Source organism: Ahaetulla prasina, chromosome 16 (assembly GCF_028640845.1).
Source record: "Ahaetulla prasina isolate Xishuangbanna chromosome 16, ASM2864084v1, whole genome shotgun sequence".
In the NCBI taxonomy this organism is placed as follows: domain Eukaryota; kingdom Metazoa; phylum Chordata; class Lepidosauria; order Squamata; family Colubridae; genus Ahaetulla; species Ahaetulla prasina.
Window position 1 is genome coordinate 14,332,533 of NC_080554.1, and position 24,266 is coordinate 14,356,798.

At 43.0% G+C, this 24,266-nt stretch overlaps 1 protein-coding gene across 1 annotated transcript in view; it reads left to right on the forward strand.

Annotated features, from left to right (window-relative positions):
- Positions 1–24,266, forward strand: part of COL5A1 (collagen type V alpha 1 chain) — a 240,437-nt gene that overhangs the window by 77,453 nt on the left and 138,718 nt on the right. The window contains exons 5-8 of the mRNA XM_058159325.1: positions 12,828–12,959; positions 16,835–16,993; positions 19,004–19,255; positions 22,989–23,144. Of these exons, the coding sequence (XP_058015308.1) occupies positions 12,828–12,959; positions 16,835–16,993; positions 19,004–19,255; positions 22,989–23,144 (699 nt within the window). The remainder of the gene's footprint in view (positions 1–12,827; positions 12,960–16,834; positions 16,994–19,003; positions 19,256–22,988; positions 23,145–24,266) is intronic.

Here is a 24,266-nt window from a genome sequence, read left to right on the forward strand (position 1 = left end):
TGTAACTTTGTTGCTGATAATCCTTATGATTTATATTGATATTGATTGTTCCTGATTGCTTATTTGTACTCTATGATTATCATTAAGTGTTGTATTATTAAGTGTTAAATTGTACCCTATGACCATCATTTGTGTTGTAAATGTTGTACCTTGATGAAGGTATCTTTTCTTTTATGTACACTGAGAGCATCTGCACCAAAGACAAATTCCTTGTGTGTCCAATCACACTTGGCCAATAAAAATTCTATTCTATTCTATTCTATTCTATTCTATTCTATTCTATTCTATTCTATTCTATTCTATTCTATTCTATTCTATTCTATGAATGGGGTAAGGTCAATAGTAGATAGTTTTTGGTTAAAGTTTTTGGAATTTTGAGAAGAGACCAGAGTCAGGTTGTGTGTTCCAAGTGTTAATGACTGTGTTACAGAAATCATATTTTCTGCAATCAAGTTTGAAGCAGTTAACATTAAGTTTAAATCTATTGTTTGCTCTTGTATTGTTGCGATTGAAGCTGAAGTAGTCTTCAACAGGAAGGACATTGCAATAGATGATTCTATGAGTTAAGCACAGGTCCTGTTGGAGGCGGCGGAGTTCGAAGTTTTCGAAACCTAGGATTTCAAGTCTGGTGGGATAAGGTATTTTGTTGTATTCAGAGGAGTGGAGAACTCTTCTTGTAAAATATTTCTGGACACGTTCAATTGTGTTGATGTCAGAAATGTGGTATGGGTTCCAGACAGGCGAGCTGTATTCAAGAATTGGTCTAGCAAATGTTTTATATGCTCTGGTTAGTAGTGTAGTGTTTTTGGAACAGAAGCTACGCAAGATTAGGTTTACAACTCTTAGAGCTTTTTTTGGGATGTAGTTGCAGTGGGCTTTGGCACTTAGATCATTTGATATTAAAACTCCAAGGTCTTTAACGGGATGGGGGTCGTCTGTAAGGTAATGTCCATCAAGCTTCTACTTAGTGTTTGGGTTCTTTTTTCCAATATGTAAGACTGAGTATTTGCTGGTTGAGATTTGGAGTTGCCAAGTTTTAGACCATTCAGATACAAAGTCAAGGTCTTTTTGAAGGGTAGTTGCATTGTTGGTGGTGTTAAATAGTTTGACATCATCAGCAAAGAGAACACAATTACTTGTGATATGGTCACAGAGATCATTAATGTATAATATGAAGAATGTTGGTCCAAGAACGGTGCCTTGGGGAACGCCAATCTTGACAGGAACAGGATTTGATAGAGCATTGCCTATTTTGACCACTTGTTGTCTGTTTGATAGGAAAGCAGTTATCCAATTGTGGAGGGGTCCTGAAATGCCGTAGGATTTTAGTTTTAGGAGAAGTTTATCATGTACTACTGAGTCAAAAGCCTTACAGGAGTCTATGTAGATTGCATCTATTGCTTTGCCTTGATCAAGATTTGTAGTCCATATGTTTTTGCAGTGAAGAAGTTGTAAGTTACATGATAATTTTTTCTGAAACCAAATTGTTTATTAGAGAGTAGGTTGTTTGTTTCTAGGTGGAGGGTAATGGATTGGTTGATGATTGATTCCATTACTTTGCAGGTGACGCATCATAAAGAGATTAGTCTGTAATTTTCAACTAGGCTGGGGTCACCTTTTTTGAAGACAGGGATGACTGTGGCCAGTGACCAAAGTTTGGGAAGGGAGCTGGTCATGAAAGCTTTTTCAAAGATTATGCTTAGGGGTTCTGCTATATAAGTGGAAAGTTTTTTTTAAGAAGTATGCACATAGACCATCAGGTCCAATAGATAGAGAAGGTTTCAGTTTGCTAAGAGCTTTTTCAACATTATCTTCTGTGAAGTCTATATGTGTTAGGTAGTTGTAATAATTGTTGGTCCGATTGGGGAATATCGGGTATAAGCTATTACTGTTAACAAAGACTGAGCCAAAGAATGTGTTAAAGAGATTTGCTTTAACTGTTTCATCATTACATTCTTTGCCGTTAGGTTCTTTTAGTGGTGGGATGGATCTTGAGTCTTATTTATTTATTTGTGAGCCAAGATCTGCTCAACCCTCTGGACTCATCTAGGAGATGAGGGCCAGCTCTATTTGTTTTGGACTTCATGGGAACCACATTGCTTAGATGTCCCTATTCTGGATTCTGTTCAAAAACTTTATTTATTTGTTAAGCAGAAGATGATGTCTGGGAAATTAAGTGTGAAGTGAGAGAGAGAGTGAGGGGAGTTCTGCTCCTCTGTGCTTGAGGACTATCAAGCCTCTATTACTCTATTATGGACAGTTTAAACAACCACGATTGACTTGGCTGGGAATTATAGTTGAGCTCAGCTGAAGGACATCTTTACTCTCACTCTTAGACTGATCATGGTCCAGTCATCAATGAATAATGGACTGTTCTCATTTGTCTCCAGAGAACCTGGTGCCAGACAGTTTCATGTTGAACCAGGCATTTTTTCTCCCTTTTCGACCCAAAGAATTGAGTAAAAAATTAGCATGTTAAAAAACAAGTTTATAAAGTCAGTAAGGCATTTGACAAAGAAGACCACAGCCTATTTCTTGGTAAGGTAGAAAAATGTGGGATAATAATAATAAAAACAATAATAATAATAATAATAATAATAATAATAATAATAATAATAATAATAATAATAATAATAATTTAATTTGTATACCGCCCTTCTCCCGAAGGACTCAGGGCGGTTTACAGCCAAGATAAAATACAATGGAAACACATACAACACTAAAAACAGACATTAAAAAACTTATTAAATTTGGCCCAATTTTAAAATACAATCAAAATTAATAAAAATTAAAACCCATAAAATCAACTAAAAAATTAAAATTCAAGCCAGTCCTGCGAGACGGAATAGATAAGTCTTAAGTTCGCAGCGAAAGGTCCGAAGGTCTGGTAGTTGTTGAAGTCCAGGGGGAAGTTTGTTCCACAGGGTAGGAGCCCCCACAGAGAAGGCCCTTCCCCTGGGGGCCGCCAGTCGACATTGCTTGGCTGACGGCACCCTAAGGAGTCCCTCTCTGTGAGAACGCACGGGTCGGTGGGAGGTACAAGGTGGCAGTAGACGGTCCCGTAAGTATCCTGGTCCTAAGCCATGGAGCGCTTTAAAGGTGGTAATCAGCACCTTGAAGCGCACCCGGAAGACAACAGGCAGCCAGTGCAGTCTGCGCATGATGGGTGTTACATGGGAGCTCTGAACTGCTCCTTCTCTCACCCGCGCAGCCGCATTCTGGACTAACTGGAGCCTCCGGGTGCTTCAGTGCTCCGGATAGACTGCATCACCACCATTATTGGATTTGTAACTGGCTGGCCAACCATACTCAGTGTGGAGTCCTTAATGGAGCTACATCTTCGTGGAGGGAAGTAAGCAGTGGGGTACCAAGGTTCTGCCTTAGGCCCAGGACTCTTCAATATCTTCATAAATTATTTAGATCAGAGGATAGAAGGAGAACTCATGGGTGGTACAGTGGCCTAGAGGTGGAGCACTCGCCTCACAATCAGGAGGCTGTGAGTTTGATCCTAGGTAGGGGGAGATATTTCTCTCTCTGGGCACATTGAGAACATATCTGCTGAATATAACTCCGCATTGGTGACCGGCCAGTAAACACTCTGCTAATTCCATTCAGTTGCCCAAACTCCACCCCACAAAGATTATGGGGTCATTAAAAGAAAATGATGATGACAGAAGGGGGAAACTCATCAAATCTGCAGATGACACCAAAGTGGGGGGAAATAGCCAACACTTTAAAACAACCACGATTGACTTGGCTGGGAATTATAGTTGAGCTCAGCTGAAGGACATCTTTACTCTCACTCTTAGACTGATCATGGTCCAGTCATCAATGAATAATGGACTGTTCTCATTTGTCTCCAGAGAACCTGGTGCCAGACAGTTTCATGTTGAACCAGGCATTTTTTCTCCCTTTTCGACCCAAAGAATTGAGTAAAAAATTAGCATGTTAAAAAACAAGTTTATAAAGTCAGTAAGGCATTTGACAAAGAAGACCACAGCCTACTTCTTGGTAAGGTAGAAAAATGTGGGATAATAATAATAAAAACAATAATAATAATAATAATAATAATAATAATAATAATAATAATAATAATAATAATAATAATAATAATAATAATTTAATTTGTATACCGCCCTTCTCCCGAAGGACTCAGGCAGTTTACAGCCAAGATAAAATACAATGGAAACACATGCAATACTAAAAACAGACATTAAAAAACTTATTAAATTTGGCCCAATTTTAAAATACAATCAAAATTAATAAAAATTAAAACCCATAAAATCAACTAAAAAATTAAAATTCAAGCCAGTCCTGCGAGACGGAATAGATAAGTCTTAAGTTCGCAGCGAAAGGTCCGAAGGTCTGGTAGTTGTTGAAGTCCAGGGGGAAGTTTGTTCCACAGGGTAGGAGCCCCCACAGAGAAGGCCCTTCCCCTGGGGGCCGCCAGTCGACATTGCTTGGCTGACGGCACCCTAAGGAGTCCCTCTCTGTGAGAACGCACGGGTCGGTGGGAGGTACAAGGTGGCAGTAGACGGTCCCGTAAGTATCCTGGTCCTAAGCCATGGAGCGCTTTAAAGGTGGTAATCAGCACCTTGAAGCGCAGACAACAGGCAGCCAGTGCAGTCTGCGCATGATGGGTGTTACATGGGAGCTCTGAACTGCTCCTTCTCTCACCCCATTATTGGATTTGTAACTGGCTGGCCAACCATACTCAGTGTGGAGTCCTTAATGGAGCTACATCTTCGTGGAGGGAAGTAAGCAGTGGGGTACCAAGGTTCTGCCTTAGGCCCAGGACTCTTCAATATCTTCATAAATTATTTAGATCAGAGGATAGAAGGAGAACTCATGGGTGGTACGGTGGCCTAGAGGTGGAGCACTCGCCTCACAATCAGGAGGCTGTGAGTTTGATCCTAGGTAGGGGGAGATATTTCTCTCTCTGGGCACATTGAGAACATATCTGCTGAATATAACTCCGCATTGGTGACCGGCCAGTAAACACTCTGCTAATTCCATTCAGTTGCCCAAACTCCACCCCACAAAGATTATGGGGTCATTAAAAGAAAATGATGATGACAGAAGGGGGAAACTCATCAAATCTGCAGATGACACCAAAGTGGGGGGAAATAGCCAACACTTTAAAACAACCTTTTTGGTTCTATGGACTGGTGGCAGTGGCGGCTTCAGCAGTTTCGACCTTTGGAGGGGGAACCTAAATCCAGCAACCTAAATCCTGTGAATGCGCAAATGAAGCAACCTAATCCCACATAAGTGTAAATGAGGCTTTGCACACTCACCCACAGCTTGGCAGCTCAGGCTGTGGGCCAGGGGTTGGGGGACCCCTCTTTTAAAAGATAGACTCAAGATTCAGAAGAATCTTGATAGATTTGAACACTGGGCCCTATCCAAAAAATGCAATTGAGGGGTGAGAAAGGTGAAGTTCTTACACTTAGGCACAGGTATAGTAGTATAGTTGTACCTGGCTCAACAGCAGTAATTGTGAGAGGGTTCTAGGAGTCCTAGTAAGCCACTACTTAACTCTGGGCAGAGTTGCTGCAGCTACCAAAAAAGCCGGTGCAGTCCTAGGCTGCATCAACAAAGGGATAGTATTAAGATCAGGTGAAGTGTTTACTGCTTTATACTGCAATGATAAGATCACAGTTAGAGTACTGTGCCCAATTTTGGTCAACGTGGCACAAAATAGATGTTGAGATGCTAGAAGGAGTGCAGAGAAGAAATAACAAAGATGATCAGGGGACTGGAGGTTAAAACATATGATGAATAGTTGCAGGAACTGGACATGCTCTAGTCTACCAAAGAAAAGGACTAGGGGTGATGTAATAGCAACCTTTTATACTTGGGGGGCTGTCACAGAGGATTGACCTTTCTACCAATGCACCAGAGGGCAAAATAAGAAGTTAACAGATGGAAAATTATCAAAGAGAGAACCAACCTAGAACTGACAAATTTCCTGACAATGAGAACAATCAATCAGTGGAACAGAAGTTGTGGGTGCTCGCTTCATCACTGGAGGTTTTAAGAAGAGACTGGACAGCCACTTGTCAGGAATGGCACAGGGCTTCCTGCTTGAGCAGGAGGTTGGACTACAAGACCTCTAAGGCCCTTTTCAGCTCTATTATTCTTATCAATAACTTATCGTATTCTTATCAAAAATATAGTTCTCTGACCAGGTGTCTCCCTTCCCATTGAATGTGGATTATATTTCTAGAAATTCTATATGAAATTTAGCAGTAGAAGGTATAAATGTTTGATCCCTTCCTACAAAGGTTATTTGTTTTACAGAAGAAAAGAAGGCTGGAAGCTCTTCCTGGCTGACTGTTCTATCAATAGTCCAAGGTGGGCAAAGAACCAGCATCTGGGAAACCGATTTCTTTGCCTCTCTCCTTTAGGGCAAAGAGAAAATCAACACTCACACCCTCCACAAAGCTGAGGAACTAAATGTGGGTCGTCCGGTTAAGTCCTGGTTATCTGGCAGGGTTGACGAGTGAACTATGTTTAGAAAAGAAACGTGGCTGCCATCCTTCCTTCCTTCCTTCCTATCTCACCCACTTAAGCAACCCTCACGGCTGCTTCCTCCAAGGGAGAGATACAAGTTCTGATGAAGATCAACATAAGCCTTCTTGTAGTAATGAGGGTTGTGGGAAGCAATTTTAACTCAACAGAAAAGTGTCCTTGAATTCACCCCTTTAATTTTATTCTCCTCCCACCCCCCCATGTATTTAGAGGAGCTAAAAAAAAGTCAGTCGGCTCACATTACAGGGAGGGCCAGGCTGAGAAATGCTCCTGTATTTCCAATTCTCATTTAGTTTCACGTCAAGTGTTAACACCACTTTATAATGCCATGGTAAGTCCACACTTGGAATCCTGCATCCAGTTTTGATCACCACAATATATAAAAAAATGTTAAGGCTCTAGAAAGAGTCAGAGAAGAGCAACAAAGTTGATTAGCTGACTGGAGGTTAAAACATATGAAGAACGGTTGCAGGAACTGGGTATGTCTAGTTTAATGAAAAGAAAGACTAGGGGTGACATGATAGCAGTCTTCCAATATCTCAGGGGCTGCCACAAAGAAGAGGAGGAGGTGTCAACCTATTCTCCAAAGTACCTGAAGGCAGGAAAAGAAGCAATGGGTGAAATTAATCAAGCAACCTAGAATTAAGGATAAATTTTCGACAGAACAATTAATCAGTGGAATAACTTGTCTCCAGAAGTTGTAAATGCTCCAACACTGGAAGTTTTAAAGAAGAGATTGGACAACCATTTGTCTGAAATGGTACAGGGTTTCCTGCCTGAACAGGGGATTGGAGTAGACCATATCCATAGCATTTCATTGATCCATTAATTTAGTTGCTTTGTCAAAGAATGAAACAAGATTTGTTTGATAAACAAAGCCATGGTTTTTGGGTTTTGATAAACCCATATTGGCTTCTGGTTATAACTTTGCTTGCTTCTAGGTGTTTGTAGATCTATTGTTTTTTGAAGATGAGAACCACGTCAAACTCTTTCCCTGTCCTTTGGCAGCTCCCCAGTGCTCCAGGATCTTTGAAAGTTGTGATTCAAAGGTTCCAAGATCACATCCGCCAGCTCCTTTTGGAACTCTGGGATAAAATCCATCTGGTTCTGGTGATTTGAAGGCGGACAGGTGCTTTCATACCATTTTGTTGCCTATTTTAATTTGTATTCCTTTTACGGTTCTGTTTTTAGTAGGTTGGGCTATTTTTTTCCTTTTGCGTGATGACAGATTCAAAGAATGAATGAAGTAGCTCTGCTTTCTCTCTGCTGCTTGTCATTTCCTTGCTATCTTCTCTCATTAGCGGTCTGAGTATTTCGTTGACTTTTTTCTTTTTTACATTCAGGTTTATACGCTGGTATTCTGCCTTAGTTATGTGTTCCTCTTTCCATTTTTATACTTACCTTTTTTGTCTTTCAGATTATCAAAGAGTTATTTGTGCAACCATCAGGTTTCTTCTTGAATTTTTTTTCCAATGGTATTCAGCTGGACTGGACTTTCGTAATCGTGTTTTTCAGTTTCTCAGGCTTCTTGAAATTAAGATTTTCGTGCATGGAATCCTTCTCAAGCTTAAACTAAATTTGTTGAATTCAACTCTTTTAAAGTCTAAGACACTAGTTTGATGATATGCTTTTGTTTGAATTATATTGAATTCCAATATGACATGGTTACTCTCCCACAAAGTTCCTCCCACTCCCATCATTTCTTCTATGTTAGTAAGGATTAAGTCCAGTGTAGCAGTCCCTCTAGTACCCTTCTCTACCTTCTGGATAAGAAAATTGTCAGTTAGGTTGGTCAGGAACCTGTTCGATCTCCCACTTGATGCAGAGTTGGTCTCCCAGTTGATGTCAAGATAGTTAAAAGTCCCCGATTACTATTGCGTGCTTCCTACGTTAGCAAAAAGTTCATCTATTTCTTCTGCTTGGTTGGGTGACGTGTAATATACACCTAGGGCAATATTATTCTTTTCCCCCTTTTATATTAACCCATATGAGTCCTAGAAGGTTTTCATCCGTGGCTCTATGCATTTCTACACAGATGTAGTCATCTCTTACGCATAATACAACTCTACTTCCTCTTTTGTTAGATCTGTTTCCTTTGAACAGTTTATATCCTTCCATCAGTCCATTTCAGTCGTGGGTTTCATCCCACCAAGTTTTGGTAATGGCAACTATATCATGCTTGCTCTCATGTACTAGTACTTCAAGTTCACCCTGTTCATTCCTCAAACTTTGAGCATTAGTGTAGTCGGTATGCTTCCATCTCCTGACTTTGTCTCCTTTCCCATGACTCCCCACCTCCTTGTTTGATTGATTATCTTGGGATTTATGCTTGGGATTAGGTCCTGAATATCCTAAAGATTGGTTACCCTCCCCCCTCTGTTTTAGTTTACAGCCTTTCGAATAAACTGAGCCAGTCATTTTCCAAATACTTTTCCCGGTTCTTGGGAGGTGCAGCCCATCCCTTGCCAGGGGATGGAGGTAGTGCAGACCATGGTCTAGGAATCTGATGTTCTCGTGGTGGCACAACCCTTAAGCCAATGGTTCATTTCTAAAATGCTTTGTTCACTCATTGAATGTTGACCTTTTTTTGGAAGTACAGATGAAAACAGCACTTGTGCTTCTAACTCCTTAACTTTCTTGCCAAGCTACTCATAGTCTCTAGCACTGGCCCAGGAAATGGTGCTTCCCAGGGAATGCTGTTGTGCATTCTCTAATTTTGTAATCACAGTTCAGCCAACTTGGGGGGAAATCAGGCAACTGTTTTGTTTTGAAATATTTGGCATACACTTAAAGGAAGACAAATTACTTATTTCGGCATGTGGTCAAAAGCCTCTTTGCCTGGATAGGGTGGGACGTTGTGATGGGCACAAACTTCTAATATTAATTGGTTCAGCAATAACGCCCCCAAATGTACAAAGGATGATCTCTTCCTCTCTCAATGCCTGGAGAAAGAAAGAAAGAAAGAAAGAAAGAAAGAGAGAGAGAGAGAGAGAGAGAGAGAGAGAGAGAGAGAGAGAAAGTGAAACAGAAAGAGAAAGAGAGAAAGAGAAAGAGAAAGTGAGAGGGGGGGAGAGAGAAAGAGTGAAAGAGAGAAAAAGAGAGAGAAAGTGAAAGAGAGAAAGTGAAAGAGGGAAAGAGAAACAGAGGCAGAGTTAGAGACAGAGAGACAGACACAGAGGGAGAGGGAGGGAGGGAGGGAGGGGGAGAGAGAGAGAGACTGTTTATCATTAATGGCCTTATAATGAGTTGACGTAACTGTGCAAGAAGAGAAGTTGGCCAACATTTTGGCTTTTGTAAATGGTTTGAACAAGAGATGATATAAAGACAACAGAGAAACTCTCTCAGTCAAATTCTCCTGTATTATGACCTCCCTGAAGAAGCCTTTATTAGGGTCTTGGTTATAGATTCTGTATACAGATGAAATCCATCCTGGTGATTTTGCTTTGTTTGTTTGCACAATTGATCTGCCCCCCCACCCATCTCACAGCAGTGACTCTGAGCAACGTACAAGTTAAAACCAACAATTAGAGCAACAGTCCAAATAATAACAGTATGAGGTCGCCAAAAACAAATTCCAACTTACAATGCAAACAACATCCGCTGGCTCCCGCCCTGCCTCCCAGCCCACATGCCTGGGAGGGACAGCCAAGTTTTTCTTGCCTTCCAAAGGCCAAGGGGGCCATCTGGATCTCCAGCTTGGTTACACAGGCAGCAGGAAAAGGATGAAGTCACAACGCGCAACAGACGAGTGAATGAGCCGAGAGGAAAGGAAGTTACGGTTATTTGGAGTTAAGATCCTGAAACAGAGAGTGGCAAAAGCTTTAGAGAACAACACACAGGGGACACAGGGAGACACAGGGGACACAGGGAGAGTCTGCAAGAATAGCAAATCATAGAGATTTAACAGAGTTGGAAGGGACCTTGTAGGTCATCTAGTCCAACCCCCACCCAAGCAGCCTACACCATTTCTGACAGATGGCAGCCCAGTCACTTCTTGAAAGTTTCCAGTGTTGAAGCTTCTACAACTTCTGAAGGCAACTTCTGTTCCATGCGTTGATGGTTCTCAGTGTCAGAAAATTCCTCCTTAACTTTTTTTTTTGTTTACATTTATATCCCGCCCTTCTCCGAAGACTCAGGGTGGCTTACAGTGTATAAGGCAATAGTCTCATTCTATTTGTATATTTACAAAGTCAACTTATTGCCCCCCCAACAATCTGGGTCCTCATTTTACCTACCTTATAAAGGATGGAAGGCTGAGTCAACCTTGGGCCGGGCTTGAACCTGCAGTAATTGCAGGCTACTGTGTTCTAATAACAGGCTCCTTACAGCCTGAGCTATTCCGGCCCTTTGAGCGTTTGTATATAGGCATTTGAGTCCTTCATGGATCTTGGGTATGTTTCTTATATTTCTTACTTTGTATCTGGATTTTCCATCCTTTCCATCACTCTCCACGTCACTGTGTTTTTTGTTTTTTCTTCTTCTTTCTCTTTACTCCCAGCCTCCTTATATGATTGGTTATCTAGTGGTTTTTGCTTGGAATTAGGTTCTAAAGGTCTTGGAGATTGCCCCCCCCAATTTTATTTTAAAGCTCTTTTGATAAGATAATAATAATAATAATAATAATAATAATAATAATAATAATAATAATAATAATAATAATAATAATAATAATAATAATAATAATAATAATAATAATAATAATTTAATTTTAATACCGCCCTTCTCCCGAAGGACTCAGGGCGGTGAACAGGCCAGATGAAACAGTTGTTTTCCAAATATATTCTTTCCAGTTCTTGTGAGGTGTAGTCCATCCCTCGCTAGTAGCCCTTAATGTTAGTAATGCAGACCATGATCTAGGAAGCCAAAGTTCTGTTGATGAAACCAGTTTTTAATACAGTGGTTCATTTCTGAAATCCTTTGCTCCCTCATTGGAGGTTGTCCTTTTGTCAGAAGTATAAATGAAAACACCACTTGTGCTCTTAATTCTTTAACTTTCTTTCCTAGCTGTTCGTAATCCCTTGTTATTATTTTCAGATTCATTGTTGTGTCATTGGTCCCCACGTGTAGGAGAAGAAAGGGGTAGTAATCCATGGGGTTGATTATTTTAGTAAGGTACTCAGCTACATCTTTGATTTTTTGCTCCAGGGAGACTATATACCTCCCTAGATTGACTGCCTATAGTTTCTGTTCCTTTTTTTCCTAGTGAAGTCTAGGATACTTTTCTTCCTGTTGCAGGAATGCTGGATTGTGTCTTCTTTTTAGAAACTATTGCTGAATGCTCTTTTGTGGGTGTCTGTATATCTTCTTCCAGGGGGAGGCTGTGAAAGCGACTGTTCAGGCCCAGAGGGGCATCCCTGGAATGGTCTCAGGGCTTTGCTCTTGGGTGTTATTTTCTTCTAAAAGTGACATGTTTCCATCAGGTTTCCTTTTTAGGTTTCCTTTATAGGGTTATTTTTTTCAGAAGCTCTTTGCTCCCTATTGTGTTCAGTTTTGGTGTAGTCTTCTTGTTTAGGTTGGGATTTCTTGCTTTGTTCATTGAGCTTCAGAGTAGCTAGAGTTGCTTCTAGACCCTTTACTTTTTCTTCTGGTAATTCATAGGAATTCCATTTAATACATAGATAGTTTGGGTCTTCTATGGGCATAAGCTCAAACATATGTCATATTTTGCAAGTCAATATAATATCAGTCTCTATGTCCATGATTTTTGTTTGTTTGTTAAAAAATTATAAATTTCTAAAGTAAAGTGGTAAAAGAAGGTTAGGGGGTTGCATGTGTGTGTTTGTGAGGTGGAGAGAAATGCCAGTGGTCATTTAGGGCTCCAGTTTTTCATAGCAATAGAAATAGCCTTTAGACTTATATCCCACTTCACAGGGCTTTCCAGCCCTCTTTAAGCGGTTTACAGAGTCAGCCTCTTGCCCCCAACAATCTGGATTCTCATTTTACCAACCTCGGAAGGACGGAAGGCTGAGCCAACCTTGAGCCTGGTGAGATTCGAACTGCTAAATTGCAGGCAGCCAGCAGTCAGCAAAAGGAGCCTGCAGTACTGCACTCTGACCACTGTGCTACTGAGGCTCATAGACACAGAGAACTGGAACAGACAGCAGAGATCGCACAGCATGGCGGGTGTTTTGTGGGTGCTCCCTCGATATTTCCTGAAATTCCAGATGCATGGGAATTCCAGTCTCTTCCCATTCAAAACATTCAGAAAAATGATGGGGTGGGTTCCTCTTTTAAGGGGGTGGGCTTTGAGATCAGGTGGGATCCTGTCATTGTGATTTGCCTTTTCCCCGCAGGGCGACATCCAGCAACTGCTCATCGTCTCGGACCATCAAGCCGCCTACGATTACTGTGAACACTACAGCCCAGATTGTGACACAGCTGTGCCGGACGTGCCTCACTCTCAGGACCCAAACCCTGACGAATACGTGAGTGGGGAAGGGGCTGGGGGCGAAACACACACACACACACACACACACACACAGTGTTAGAAAAGAAGACAGAAAAGGGTCAGTCTCTGTTGTGGTGTTTAACAGAACCCTATTTAAATATGCATGGATTGTGTCCCATAAAGAATTTTTTTAAAAAAACTTATTATTATTTTTTAAAGAACACAGCATGGTTAATGTCTGGGTGTAACAGGGAAGCAGCCTCATGTAAGCTGATCCAGCATCTCTTGGGACTTTGGTGGAGAAATTCAGTTGCACACTCCCTTAGAAAGCCTACACAGTGATCCTGCCTGTAACCCTAATCCTAATCCTAACCCTGACCTCAACCCCTAACACCAACATCAACCCTAACCCTAACCCTACACAGTGATCCTGGCTGTAACCCTAACCCTAACCTCAGCCCCAGCCCCAGCCCCAGCCCTAACCGGGGTGAAATGCTCCTGGTTTGGACCAGCTCCCCCGATCCGGTAGCGATGGCGGCTGCTGGTTCTGAGGACCGGTAGCAAAAATCCCTGGCCCCACCCCCTGCCCCTGCTGAGCCGCACCATCAGCAGAGGTTTTTTGTTTTTTTACTTTTAAAAGCAGTTTTTCTTCAGCCGAAAGATGCCTTTAAAAGTAAAAAAAAAACAACACCTCTAATGATCGCAGGGCTGAGCAGAGGTCATCAAAACCCTTTAAAAGTTTTTTTAAAAAAACCCTTTTCAGCCAAAGGGGGGGGGGGAAAAGAGGTTTTAAAAGCCTTCTCTGGCGATCCAGAGCAGTTTCCCGATCCTCACAAGCTTTTAAATTCACTTTTTAACAGCCCCCACTTACAAGAGCCCCCACCCATGCCCAGCCAATTCCCCCTCCTCACTTACCTATAATTCCTGCTCTTTTGGGCTGGCAACGCCATGTTTTCCTTCAGCTACTGAAGAAAAAGAAAAAAAAGCTTGCTTTGACTTCCTGCTTTGCTGGCTGAGGAACTCTGGGAGTTGAAGTCCACAAACCTTAAAGTTACTAAGATTGGAGACCCCTGATCTAAAAAATATAAATAAAATAAAATAATAAAATATTTGTGCAGCTTTCTGAGATTTGGTGTGTTTCTGTAGTGTTTCACTCTAATTACACAAACACACAAAATCTCACAAAGCTGTATGTGGCATTGTGTGTGTGTGTGTGAGTCAGTTGTGTTGTGTGTGTGTAAAGTGTGAAAGTGTGAGGTTCCTGCTTGTTGCAGGGGCCATTTTGGGTGAAGTGCAGCTGCTTTTACATTGTGTGTGAGTCAGTTGTGTTGTATTGTGTGTGTGTAAAGTGTGAAAGTTGGTTTTTGGTACCTCTTATTGTTTTGTATACCTTATTTATTATTTTTATTATTTATTGTTATTGGCCACGCCCACCCAGTTATCTGACCACCAAGCCACGCCCACCAATTAAGCCACGCCCACAGAACCGGTAGGGGAAATTTTTAGGTTTCACCCCTGGCTCTAACACTAACTCTAATCCTAATCCTAATCTGCAATGTTTATGTCAAGTGTGTATGTTTTTTGTTTTGTTTTTTTGGTTTTTTTTGTTTACATTTATACCCCGCCCTTCTCCGAAGACTCAGGGCGGCTTACAGTGTATAAGGCAATAGTCTCATTCTATTTGTATATTTTTACAAAGTCAACTTATTGCCCCCCCAACAATCTGGGTCCTCATTTTACCTACCTTATAAAGGGTGGAAGGCTGAGTCAACCTTAGGCCAGGCTTGAACCTGCAGTAATTGCAGGCTACTATGTTCTAATAACAGGCTCTAACAGCCTGAGCTATTCCGGCCCTTGTTTAAGCAAGGATGGGAATGGTTCTCTTGTAAAGCAAGACAGGGGCTCATCTTACTCACCAAGAGACTTGCCAAGTGGTAATTCTGAGTGTTCCCATCCCACCCCCAACTCTACCCTACAAGGTTCTTGCTTTTTAACAAACAACAGCCACAATGACCATCGTTGCTGCTGCTGTCTGTATGAGTAAGCCCTGAACATTGTGTAGCTTTCCCTTGGACTTCAAAAAAAGCAACCCGGAGCCCTCCTAGCTCCAAAGTCTACCCACTGGGTGAGCCTCTGTGCCCACATTTGCACATGCAGCAGAAGAAAAGAGAAACAGCTGGTGGGAACAAATGGGTCACCTTTCTATGATTCTTTTCATCAGCATTCAAAACCAAAGAGTCCTGAATGAGATGCTGAGATGGGCCTTGGAGATGTTTTGGGAGGAGAAAACTCCATAAGAGTAAATCTTACACTAGAGAGAAGGGCTAGACAGCAGCCTCTGTGAGCAATGATGACTTCAGAGTTACAGGGATTCCATTAATAGCTATTATAATGAAAGTTACATTTTTGAGAAAGTTAAATTTAAGGGAAGGACCAGGGGAGACAGGATAGCATCTTCCAATATTTGAGGGGCTGCCACAGAGAGAATGGGATCAAGCTATTCACCAAAGTACCCGAAGGCCAGACAAGGAATAATGGATGGAAACTGAACAAGGAGAGATTCAATAAGGAGAAACTTTCTGACAGTGAGAGCAATCCACCCATGGAACAGAAGTTGCCTTCGGAAGTTGTGGGAGCTTCATCCCTGGAAGCTTCCAAGAAGAGCCATCTGTCAGAAATGGTGCAGGGTCTCCTGCTTGGGTGGGTAGGGGGTTGGACTAGATAACCTACAAGGCAGGGGTGAAATGCTTCTGGATCGGACTGGCTCACACAATCCGGTAGCGATGGCGGCTGCTGGTTCGGAGGACTGGTAGCAAAAATCCCTGGCCCCGCCCCTCTGACTCTGCTGAGCCGCACCATCAGCAGAGGGTTTTTTTTTACTTTTAAAAGAAGGTTTTGCTTCAGCCGAAACATGCCTTTAAAAGTAAAAAACAGCCTTTGAGGATCCCGCCCCTCAGCTGAGATCGGCAGAGCCTTTAAACTTAAAAAAAATATTAAAGGCTACTCTGGAGATTTCACCTGAGTTCCTCATCAGCAGAACCTTAAAAAACAGAAAAACTCCTTTTAAAAGAGTCTAAGATACTTACCTGATTACTGATCAACCTCATGGCTTTTTTCGCAGCCGGAAAGCCCCAAGTTTCATTTTCAGCACCAGATAGAACTAATCTAATTTAGCTAATCTATTTCATCACTGAGTGATTAATGCTGGCTAGCTTTCCTGGCTGAGGAACTCTGGGAATTGAAGTCCACAAACCTTAATAATAAAATAAAATATTTGTGCAGCTTTCTGAGATTTGGTGTGTTTCTGTAGTGTTTCACTCTAACTACACAAACACACAAAATCTCAGAAAGCTGTATGTGGTATTGTGTGTGTGTGTGTGCGTGTCTGTTGTGTTGTGTGTGTGTAAAGTGTGAAAGTTGGTTTTTGAGCTTTTTGTGGCTGTGTGAAGTGTGAAGTGCAGCTGCTTTTACTGTGTGTGAGTCAGTTGTGTTGTATTGTGGTGTGTGTGTGTAAAGTGTGAAAGTTGGTTTTTGAGCTTTTTGTGGCTATGTGAAGTGCAGCTGCTTTTACATTGTTTGTGAGTCAGTTGTGTTGTGTTGTGTGTGTGTAAAGTGTGAAAGTTGGTTTTTGGTACCTCTTATTGTTTTTTTATACTTTATTATTTTTATTATTTATTGTTATTGGCCACACCCACCCAGCCATCTGACCACCAAGCCACGCCCACCAATTAAGCCACGCCCACAGAACCGGTCGGGAAAAATTTTAGATTTCACCCCTGGTGTAGCCAGTTCCCCTTTAACTGCAGCCAAGCCAGTGGCCGCCTTCTCCGGGTCCTGTGAGTGAAGTCCACAGTTTCATGCTGTCCTGTAATGATGCCTGTTGCCATTTCAATCACTTTCCTTGCTTCACAGTACCCAGATGGGAACGACAACTTGGAAGTTGAAGGAGAAACCTACTATTACGAATACCCCTACTATGAGGATCTCGATGAGACAGGCAAAGCCACCCCCACCACTGCTCAACCTGTGGAAACTGATGAAGTAGCCAGGGAAGTGATTGACACCACCAAGGTAAAGGACAGTGAGAGGGTGGGACTGTCTGCCAGAGTGAGGTGGACCAGGGGGTCTCCGTGGGAGGGAAGGTGCCATGGACCCTGTAACCCAGGGCTTCTCAACCAGGGGTGCGAGACGAAATTCCAGGGGTGTGAAAACTTGGCTTTAGCAGTTTCAAAATTATAGTGCATGTGTATAATTATATGCATATAATATTTATTTGTAAGGGGTGTGAAAATATATCAGGAGCGTTCTAGGGGCACAGGGTATAGAAAACTGAAGATGGAATTATTATATTAAAAATAAAAAAATATATATAATGAAGAAAATGTTGGGAACCCCTGCTCTAACAGATTCCAGGAACACAGAGGAGAAAACAGGAAAAGATTCCTGAGTCCACAGAAAGAAGAAAGCCCGAGAAAGAGACTCAACGTAATTCTGTCTTAATTATGCTCTGTCTAAGTTGAGCTGCAAATGGTTCACAGGCTTTCTAGATTCTGTTCTATCCAGATCTTTCCCAAAGTCCACAGTTCTCCTGTTTTCTGAATTTGCTTGCCTCAGTGGGCTTGAGGGAAAGGCGAGGCCTCCTTCCGTGGAGCAAACGAGGTGCTTTGATCCATCCAGGAACAGCCCCCGCTTGGGTTGGCAAATGGATCATTTCTATTGACTTCCGTTTTCCGTACGTGCGTGAATTTTATTCTACAAACCTAGGGAGGATGGCTGTCAAATAACTTCCTTTAAAAGTCTGTCTTCCAAATAGCTGAAGATACCATGGGTAGCCCTTGTTCTGGGGAGTGTAGATGCCTCACAAAAGAAGAAACTATATTTGATATTGCTTTGGACGAAGGGAGCTGCAGCTCACAAAAGCTTACGGCTTTGTCTTCATTGGAAAAGGTGCTGCAGACTCCTTAATTTTTGGCTTCTGCGGATTAACACGGCTCTCTCTTTGGCCTAGGAATACAGATAGAGGTTTGGTCAAGAGGCAAGCTTTGTCCTCTGCATCTAATCTTCCATCTCCTAGGAGAGATGGTTTGAGTTAAGGAGGAAGCCAAGAAAGGAGGAGGAAGGTCCACAGTTACCAGATTAATATTTTTCCAGAGGTCTGTAACATTGCTGTATGTAATGAGCAGAAGGAATAACTTTGAGAAACAGGAGAAAGAGCTGTGACCAAAACAGTAGTCAGTTAAAGGAAATCTGAGTCCAGGGCTGAACCATAATCTGAAAACCATTCCAGGCTGGTCCTCCCTTGGGAGGGAAGGATGAAGCAATGGAGACTTGCAAGATTGTTGTTGTTGCTTCAACGTAGACCAGACTGGGAAACCAAGTCATGAATGGCAGTCCTACTTTTATTATGATGAGGTTGTTGTTGTTGTTAATTGCGAAGTCATGTCCGACCTATCGCAACCCCATGGACCACGTTTCTCCAGGCCTTCCTGTCCTCTACCATCCTCTGGAGGCCATTTAAGCTCACACCAACTGCTACAGTGACTCCAGCCAGCCACCTTGTTCTCTGTCGTCCCCTTCTTCTTTTGCCCTCAATCTTTCCCAGCATTAGGCTCTTCTCCAGGGAGTTCTTCCTTCTCATTAGGTGGCCAAAGGATTTGACTTTCCTCTTCAGGATCTGGCCTTCTAGAGAGCAGTCAGGGTTGGTCTCCTCTAGGACTGATCGGTTTGAAGGCCTTGCAGTCCAAGGGACTCGCAGGAGTCTTCTTCAGCACCAGAGTTCAAAGGCCTCAATTCTTTTGGTGCTCAGCCTTCCTTATGGTCCAACTTTCACAGCCATCCATTGCAACTGGGAAAAGCATTATGAGATTACAGTAGTCAATCTTAACATCTGAAGGTGCCTCCTTCCTGAACTGCTCTACTTCACTGAGTCACTCTGTGTGGACTTTTGAAGACAACAGGGCAGCTCCAGCCATGTGTGTCTTTATGTGAGTGTTCTGTTTGTGCAGCAGAGTCTGCGCCTCTAGGCTGTCCTGGGCAGAGTCAATGACAGCCCACCTGCCTCTCGTCTCTTCTTTCAAACAGAGCCCCAGCCCTCCGCCCACCCCGCCACTGGAGGTGGAGAAGATCCAGGAGGAGATTCCCAAGGGAGAGGAGGAACTGCCGATAGATGAATACGACTATGGGACCATGACGGAGGAGTACTACACACCTCTCCCCTACGAAGATCTCAACTACGAAGACCTTGACAATCTCGACACTCTGGATAAGCTCCCAGAAGGTGGCACTGAGGCAGAAGTGCCCACCAGCACAGTCCTCACCTACAATGAAACGGAGGTAAGTGGCTTTGCTTCTTCTACAGGAAGTATTTGGGTCACGGGCGAAGTGGATGCATGGGGAGCAGTTATAAAGCCAGACTAAGGGCGTTGAGCAAAAAGCCACTTGGGTTTAGCAGAGGGGTCTCAAACTCGATTTCATTGAGAGCTGCATCAGGGTTGTGTGACCTCAGGGGGCCAAGGTGGGCATGGCCAGCTTGACAACACTTGGGGCACCTGTGGTTGCCAAGTGCTAAGGCAGGACTTCCTTCAGACCCTCCCTCACTCACATTCTATCCTTCCTTCCTTCCTTCCTTCCTTCCTTCCTTCCTTCCTTCCTTCCTTCCTTCCTTCCTTCCCCTTTCCTTCTTTTTCCTTCCTAGCTCTCTTCCCATCTTCCCATTTTTTTCTTTGTCTTGCCTCTTTCCCTTTCTCCTTTCCTGTCGTGTCTTGCATGCTCAAATGCAAAAGGGGAAACATTTCTCCTTTTGTTTCATTTTTAGTTTGTTTTGCTAGCCCTCTGCCAGCAAAAACAGAGCTGGGGGGGGCACATGACCCCCCCCAGCTCTGTTTTTGCTGGCAGAGGACCCATTGCGGCCGAAAATGGAGCCTGGCATGGGATGGCCATGTGCAGCCCTCCTGAGCTACATTTTCACTGGCAGAGGCACCGCGGGCTGGTCCTTTGCTGTTTCCAGGGCAGCCCTGTGGGCCAGATCTAAGTACCCCGTGGGCCAGATCCGGCCCGTGGGCTTTGAGTTGGACAGCCCAGGTCTAGCGGCTAAACCAAGACCTCCCTCCAGGCACAGAGACGGATTGGCCACGGCCAGCCCGATTTAGTCCTAGGAAAAAGGCAGCAACAAACCCTTTTTGAGGCCATGTAAGGTTTGTCCATGGGGTCCCCAGCAGCCTAGATTGACTCAAAGGGAAACAGGTGAAATGTCATGGAACATCCTAAGCAAATGGTCGGATTTTGAGCTTGGCTGGGATTCTTCGATGATTTTTTTGGTTCTGACTTTGATCGCATTAGTTACCCTGTGCTAAAATGGGTGGCCAATAAATTTAAGAAAGAAAATGAATTAGTTTGAATAGGTGGCTCTTGAGCAGCCACAATCAAATCGTCCTTTTTTTTAATGTTCCAGTTGTAAGCCATTGCCAGAGTTTTATCTTTTATTACTACTACTACTACTGTTGTTGCTGGTGTTGATCATCGCACAGTCAGCCAGGTGTTCAGACTGGGTTTGGCATTTTTGTCTACCTATCAAGTCTATACCAAGGATCTGAGATAGGCAAATTTGGATGTTTGATGGTGTTACAGATATTGTCACAGGATGGGGCGCATGTGGGAGATGTGCATGCACGGGGGTGGGGGGGCAGGGGAAGCATGGGAGGGGTGTGGCGCAGGCATTCTGGAAGTGCAGAAAAGGGCGCGTTTCTGGCCTCCGGAGCCCAGGAGAGGCTGTTTTCCCCCTCCCAGAGGCTTGAAGAGCCTGGGGAGGGCAAAAAACAAGCTTACCGGAAGTCTGAAAAGGCCCTGTTTCCAGCCTCCGGAGGGCCTCCAGAGCCCAGGGGAAAGCCACTTTCATCATCCTGGAGATTCAAGGAAAACCTCCAGAGCCTGGGGAGGGTGAAAACACCCCCCCACCCCCACTGTGGTGCAGGTTGCTAAAATTTTTGAATCTCACTCCTGATGTGCATGTGCGGGGGGGGAGCGGGGGTTGCATGGGGGGGGGTCGTGTGCGCATGCCTGGAGGGCACACATTGTATTATGGGTGTCGGCACACGTGTGTGCTTTTGGCACAGGAAGAGAAAAAGGTTAGCCATCACTAGTATAGGTTCTCCTGCTTGAGCAGGGGGCTGGACTAGAAGATCTCCAAGATCCCTTCCAGCTCTATTTTGATTCTGATTCAGTGCTTCCTTGATCTTCCTTGTTTCTAAGTGGCATTTCTTGAATAGGTATTCTTTGGTCTTCTTGTTCTTCAGTTTCTTTTCTTTCATGTGTTCTAGCTTGCTTGCATCTGATCTCAACTTGCTGATCTTATTTTCCACCTAATCTTCCATTTTTGTGGTGCACCGTTTGGTTCCTCCCCTCCTTCTCTGTTGATTTTGCATCCCAGTATTTCAGTTACAACTGCAGCTGTGTTGCTTTGTCTCATGCAGTGAGTTGGTGCTTACACTTGATATTGCAGTATTTGCATCTTTTAATCTTGTGCTAGTTGTTTCTTTGGAGCAAGCTTCAATGCAGGCAGCCTTATTCGGATGCTTGTGTACTGTTCTAGGTGCTCAGTTATTCTTTGTTTCAGTTCTTTTACTTCTTTAGTTAGAGGGCTTTGTTCTTCCTGAGGCAGAGTAGTGGGTGCCTAGTTTCCAAATGAAAGCAATTGTATATCCCTGCTGGATTCCTCTACTACCAACTCCCCCTGGTTTGCCTCTACATTCGGAGTTACTTCTGGCAAGGCTTTGATTTCTTTGCCCTGAGTGAACCTTTGAAGGCCTTCCAATTCTGCTTCTGTGAATACTTAATTTCGTTTTATAAATGGATGTTGATCTGCTAGCCTCTCTTCTGTTATTTCTGATTCTGGATGTTGTTCTTTCCAGAACTGGTGCATTTGTTTCAAATATCCTCTTCTTGTTGGATTTGATCATTTCTTTGTTTTTCAATCATTGTATTTTTGTGAGAGGTAAACAATTTCCAGTAGTTCTGCAGCTGCCAGCCCTGGTTGCTCAGCCAACAGTCCTGAGTCCTGTAGCCCATTTTCCACATTATTACTATTACTATTATTATCATTAATCATTGCACAGTCAGCCAAATGTTCAGACTGGGTTTGGCATTTTTGTCTACCTATCGAAACCTTACCAAGGATCTGAGATAGGCAAATCTGGATGTTTGATGGTGTTACAGATATTGTCACAGGATGGAAGCTGTTCCAAGTCAAGCAGCCTTCTGCAATTGACTGATGGTGAATTTGTCAATGCCGATAGTGTTCAAGTGATGCTCCAGTTGTTTTGGGATTGCTCCCAAGGCACCCATTACTATTGGTACTACCCAGTGGTGGGATTCAAGTAATTTAACAACCGGTTCTCTGCCCTAATGATTTCTTCCAACAACCAGTTTGCCAAACTACTCAGAAAGTTAACAACCGGTTCTCCCGAAGGGGTGCGAACTTTCTGAATCCCACCACTGGTACTACCCTTGCTTGCCTTTGCCATAGTCGTTCTATTTCTATTTGTAGGCCTTTGTATTTTGTTATCTTTATCATTAACATTATCATTATTATTTAATCATGAAACTCAGTCAACTGAACATTTTAAAATGTATCACAAATACCATTGACTGGCACTGATGGTTGGTACAGGTTGCTGCCAGCGTCCTAGGTATCAATCAAGTATCTTCTTAAATATATGATGTTCCTAGTAGCATAGTTTTTTGCAGTTCCACTGGTGTTATTGCAGGAAGCTGCTATTTCTTGATGTATTTTGTAAAAGTCTTGGACATGGTATCAAGTGCCCAATGACAATGGGTATCACTGTTACATGTTTCATCCATAATCATGTAGTTTCGATGGTCAGGTCACGATATTTTGTGATTTTTCCCCAGTTCTTTTTCTTCGACTCTGGCGTCTCCTATACAGTGATATCAATAAACTGTACGGCCCTCGACAGCCGTGATATCTGGTGTATTGTGTTCCAAATAATGATCCATCTGTATTCGAAAGTTGTTGTTGTTGTTATTATAATTATAATTATTATTATTTCAGAGCACAGGAAGAGTAAGTGAAGGTGGAGAAGATCCCGACAAAGATTTCTCCGTCACTGAGTATGGAGAAGGGTATTATGAGGGCTACTTCGACAGGACAGATTCCCCTGACATTGGACCCGGAATGCCTGCTAACCAGGATACCATTTATGAAGGGGTGAGGAAGGACTCTGTCTGTGTCTGAGAGTTTGGCTCAGATGGATGGGCCAGAGCTGATGGGATCTCATGCTGAGAATTCTGGCCATTGCCTGCAAAAGCATCGGTGCTCCAGGTTAAATGGAAGGTTTCAATGAATCCCCAAGTGAAGCTGACACAACCTCTCCAGGATAGGAGGCTAACCACAACCTCTTTCTGCCAATTTGAATGCATTCTTGCCATTTCTTGCCATTGTTACAAATTCCAAAGAAGCAACCAGTGAATCCTGTTCCATTGGTTGACACTCTGGAAAGAGTGCAGAGAAGAGAAACAAAGATGATTAGGGGACTGGAGGCTAAAACATATGAAGAACGGTTGCAGGAACTCGGTATGCCTAGTTTAATGAAAAGAAGGACTAGGGGAGACATGATAGCTGTGTTCCAATATCTCAGGGGTTGCCACAAAGAAGTGGGAGTCGGGCTGTTCTCCAAAGCACCTGAGGGTAGAACAAGAAGCAATGGGTGGAAACTGATCAAAGAAAGAAGCAACTTAGAACTAAGGAGAAATTTCCTGACAGTTAGAACAATTAATCAGTGGAACGACTTGCCTGCAGAAGTTGTAAATGCTCCAACACTGGAAATTTTTAAGAAAATGTTGGATAGCCATTTGTCTGAAATGGTGGAAGGTTTCCTGCCTAAGCTGGGAGTTGGACTAGAAGACCTCCAAGGTCCCTTCCAACTCTGTTATTCTAATCTCATTGAAACATAACTGACTGGGGAGGTCTATATTTGTGTATATAACTGGATAGACCCCAACAGACAATGGAAGATGATGTCCCAATACTTGGAATTATTTAAAAGCTTTCGTTGAAAATGCAGAGCAAATTCCGAGTTTGGATTTGCAGTTGCAATTTGCCTTTATACCAAAATTAACGCGGGATGTAGCGCCTTTGGGTCACAGAAAGAGAAGCCGCCAGGTTTTGGGTGGGATGAATTCAGGCCGGCAGGGTGAGTCTCTTATTAAAGAAACTGTCCCAAGATGGTTGCAGATTGAATTGTGTATTCACCAAGCATCAACAACCAGTCAGCCTGCAAAGATAAAAAAGTGCTGGTGCTTTGCATTTCTTTCTGGGTTTTATGTCCCT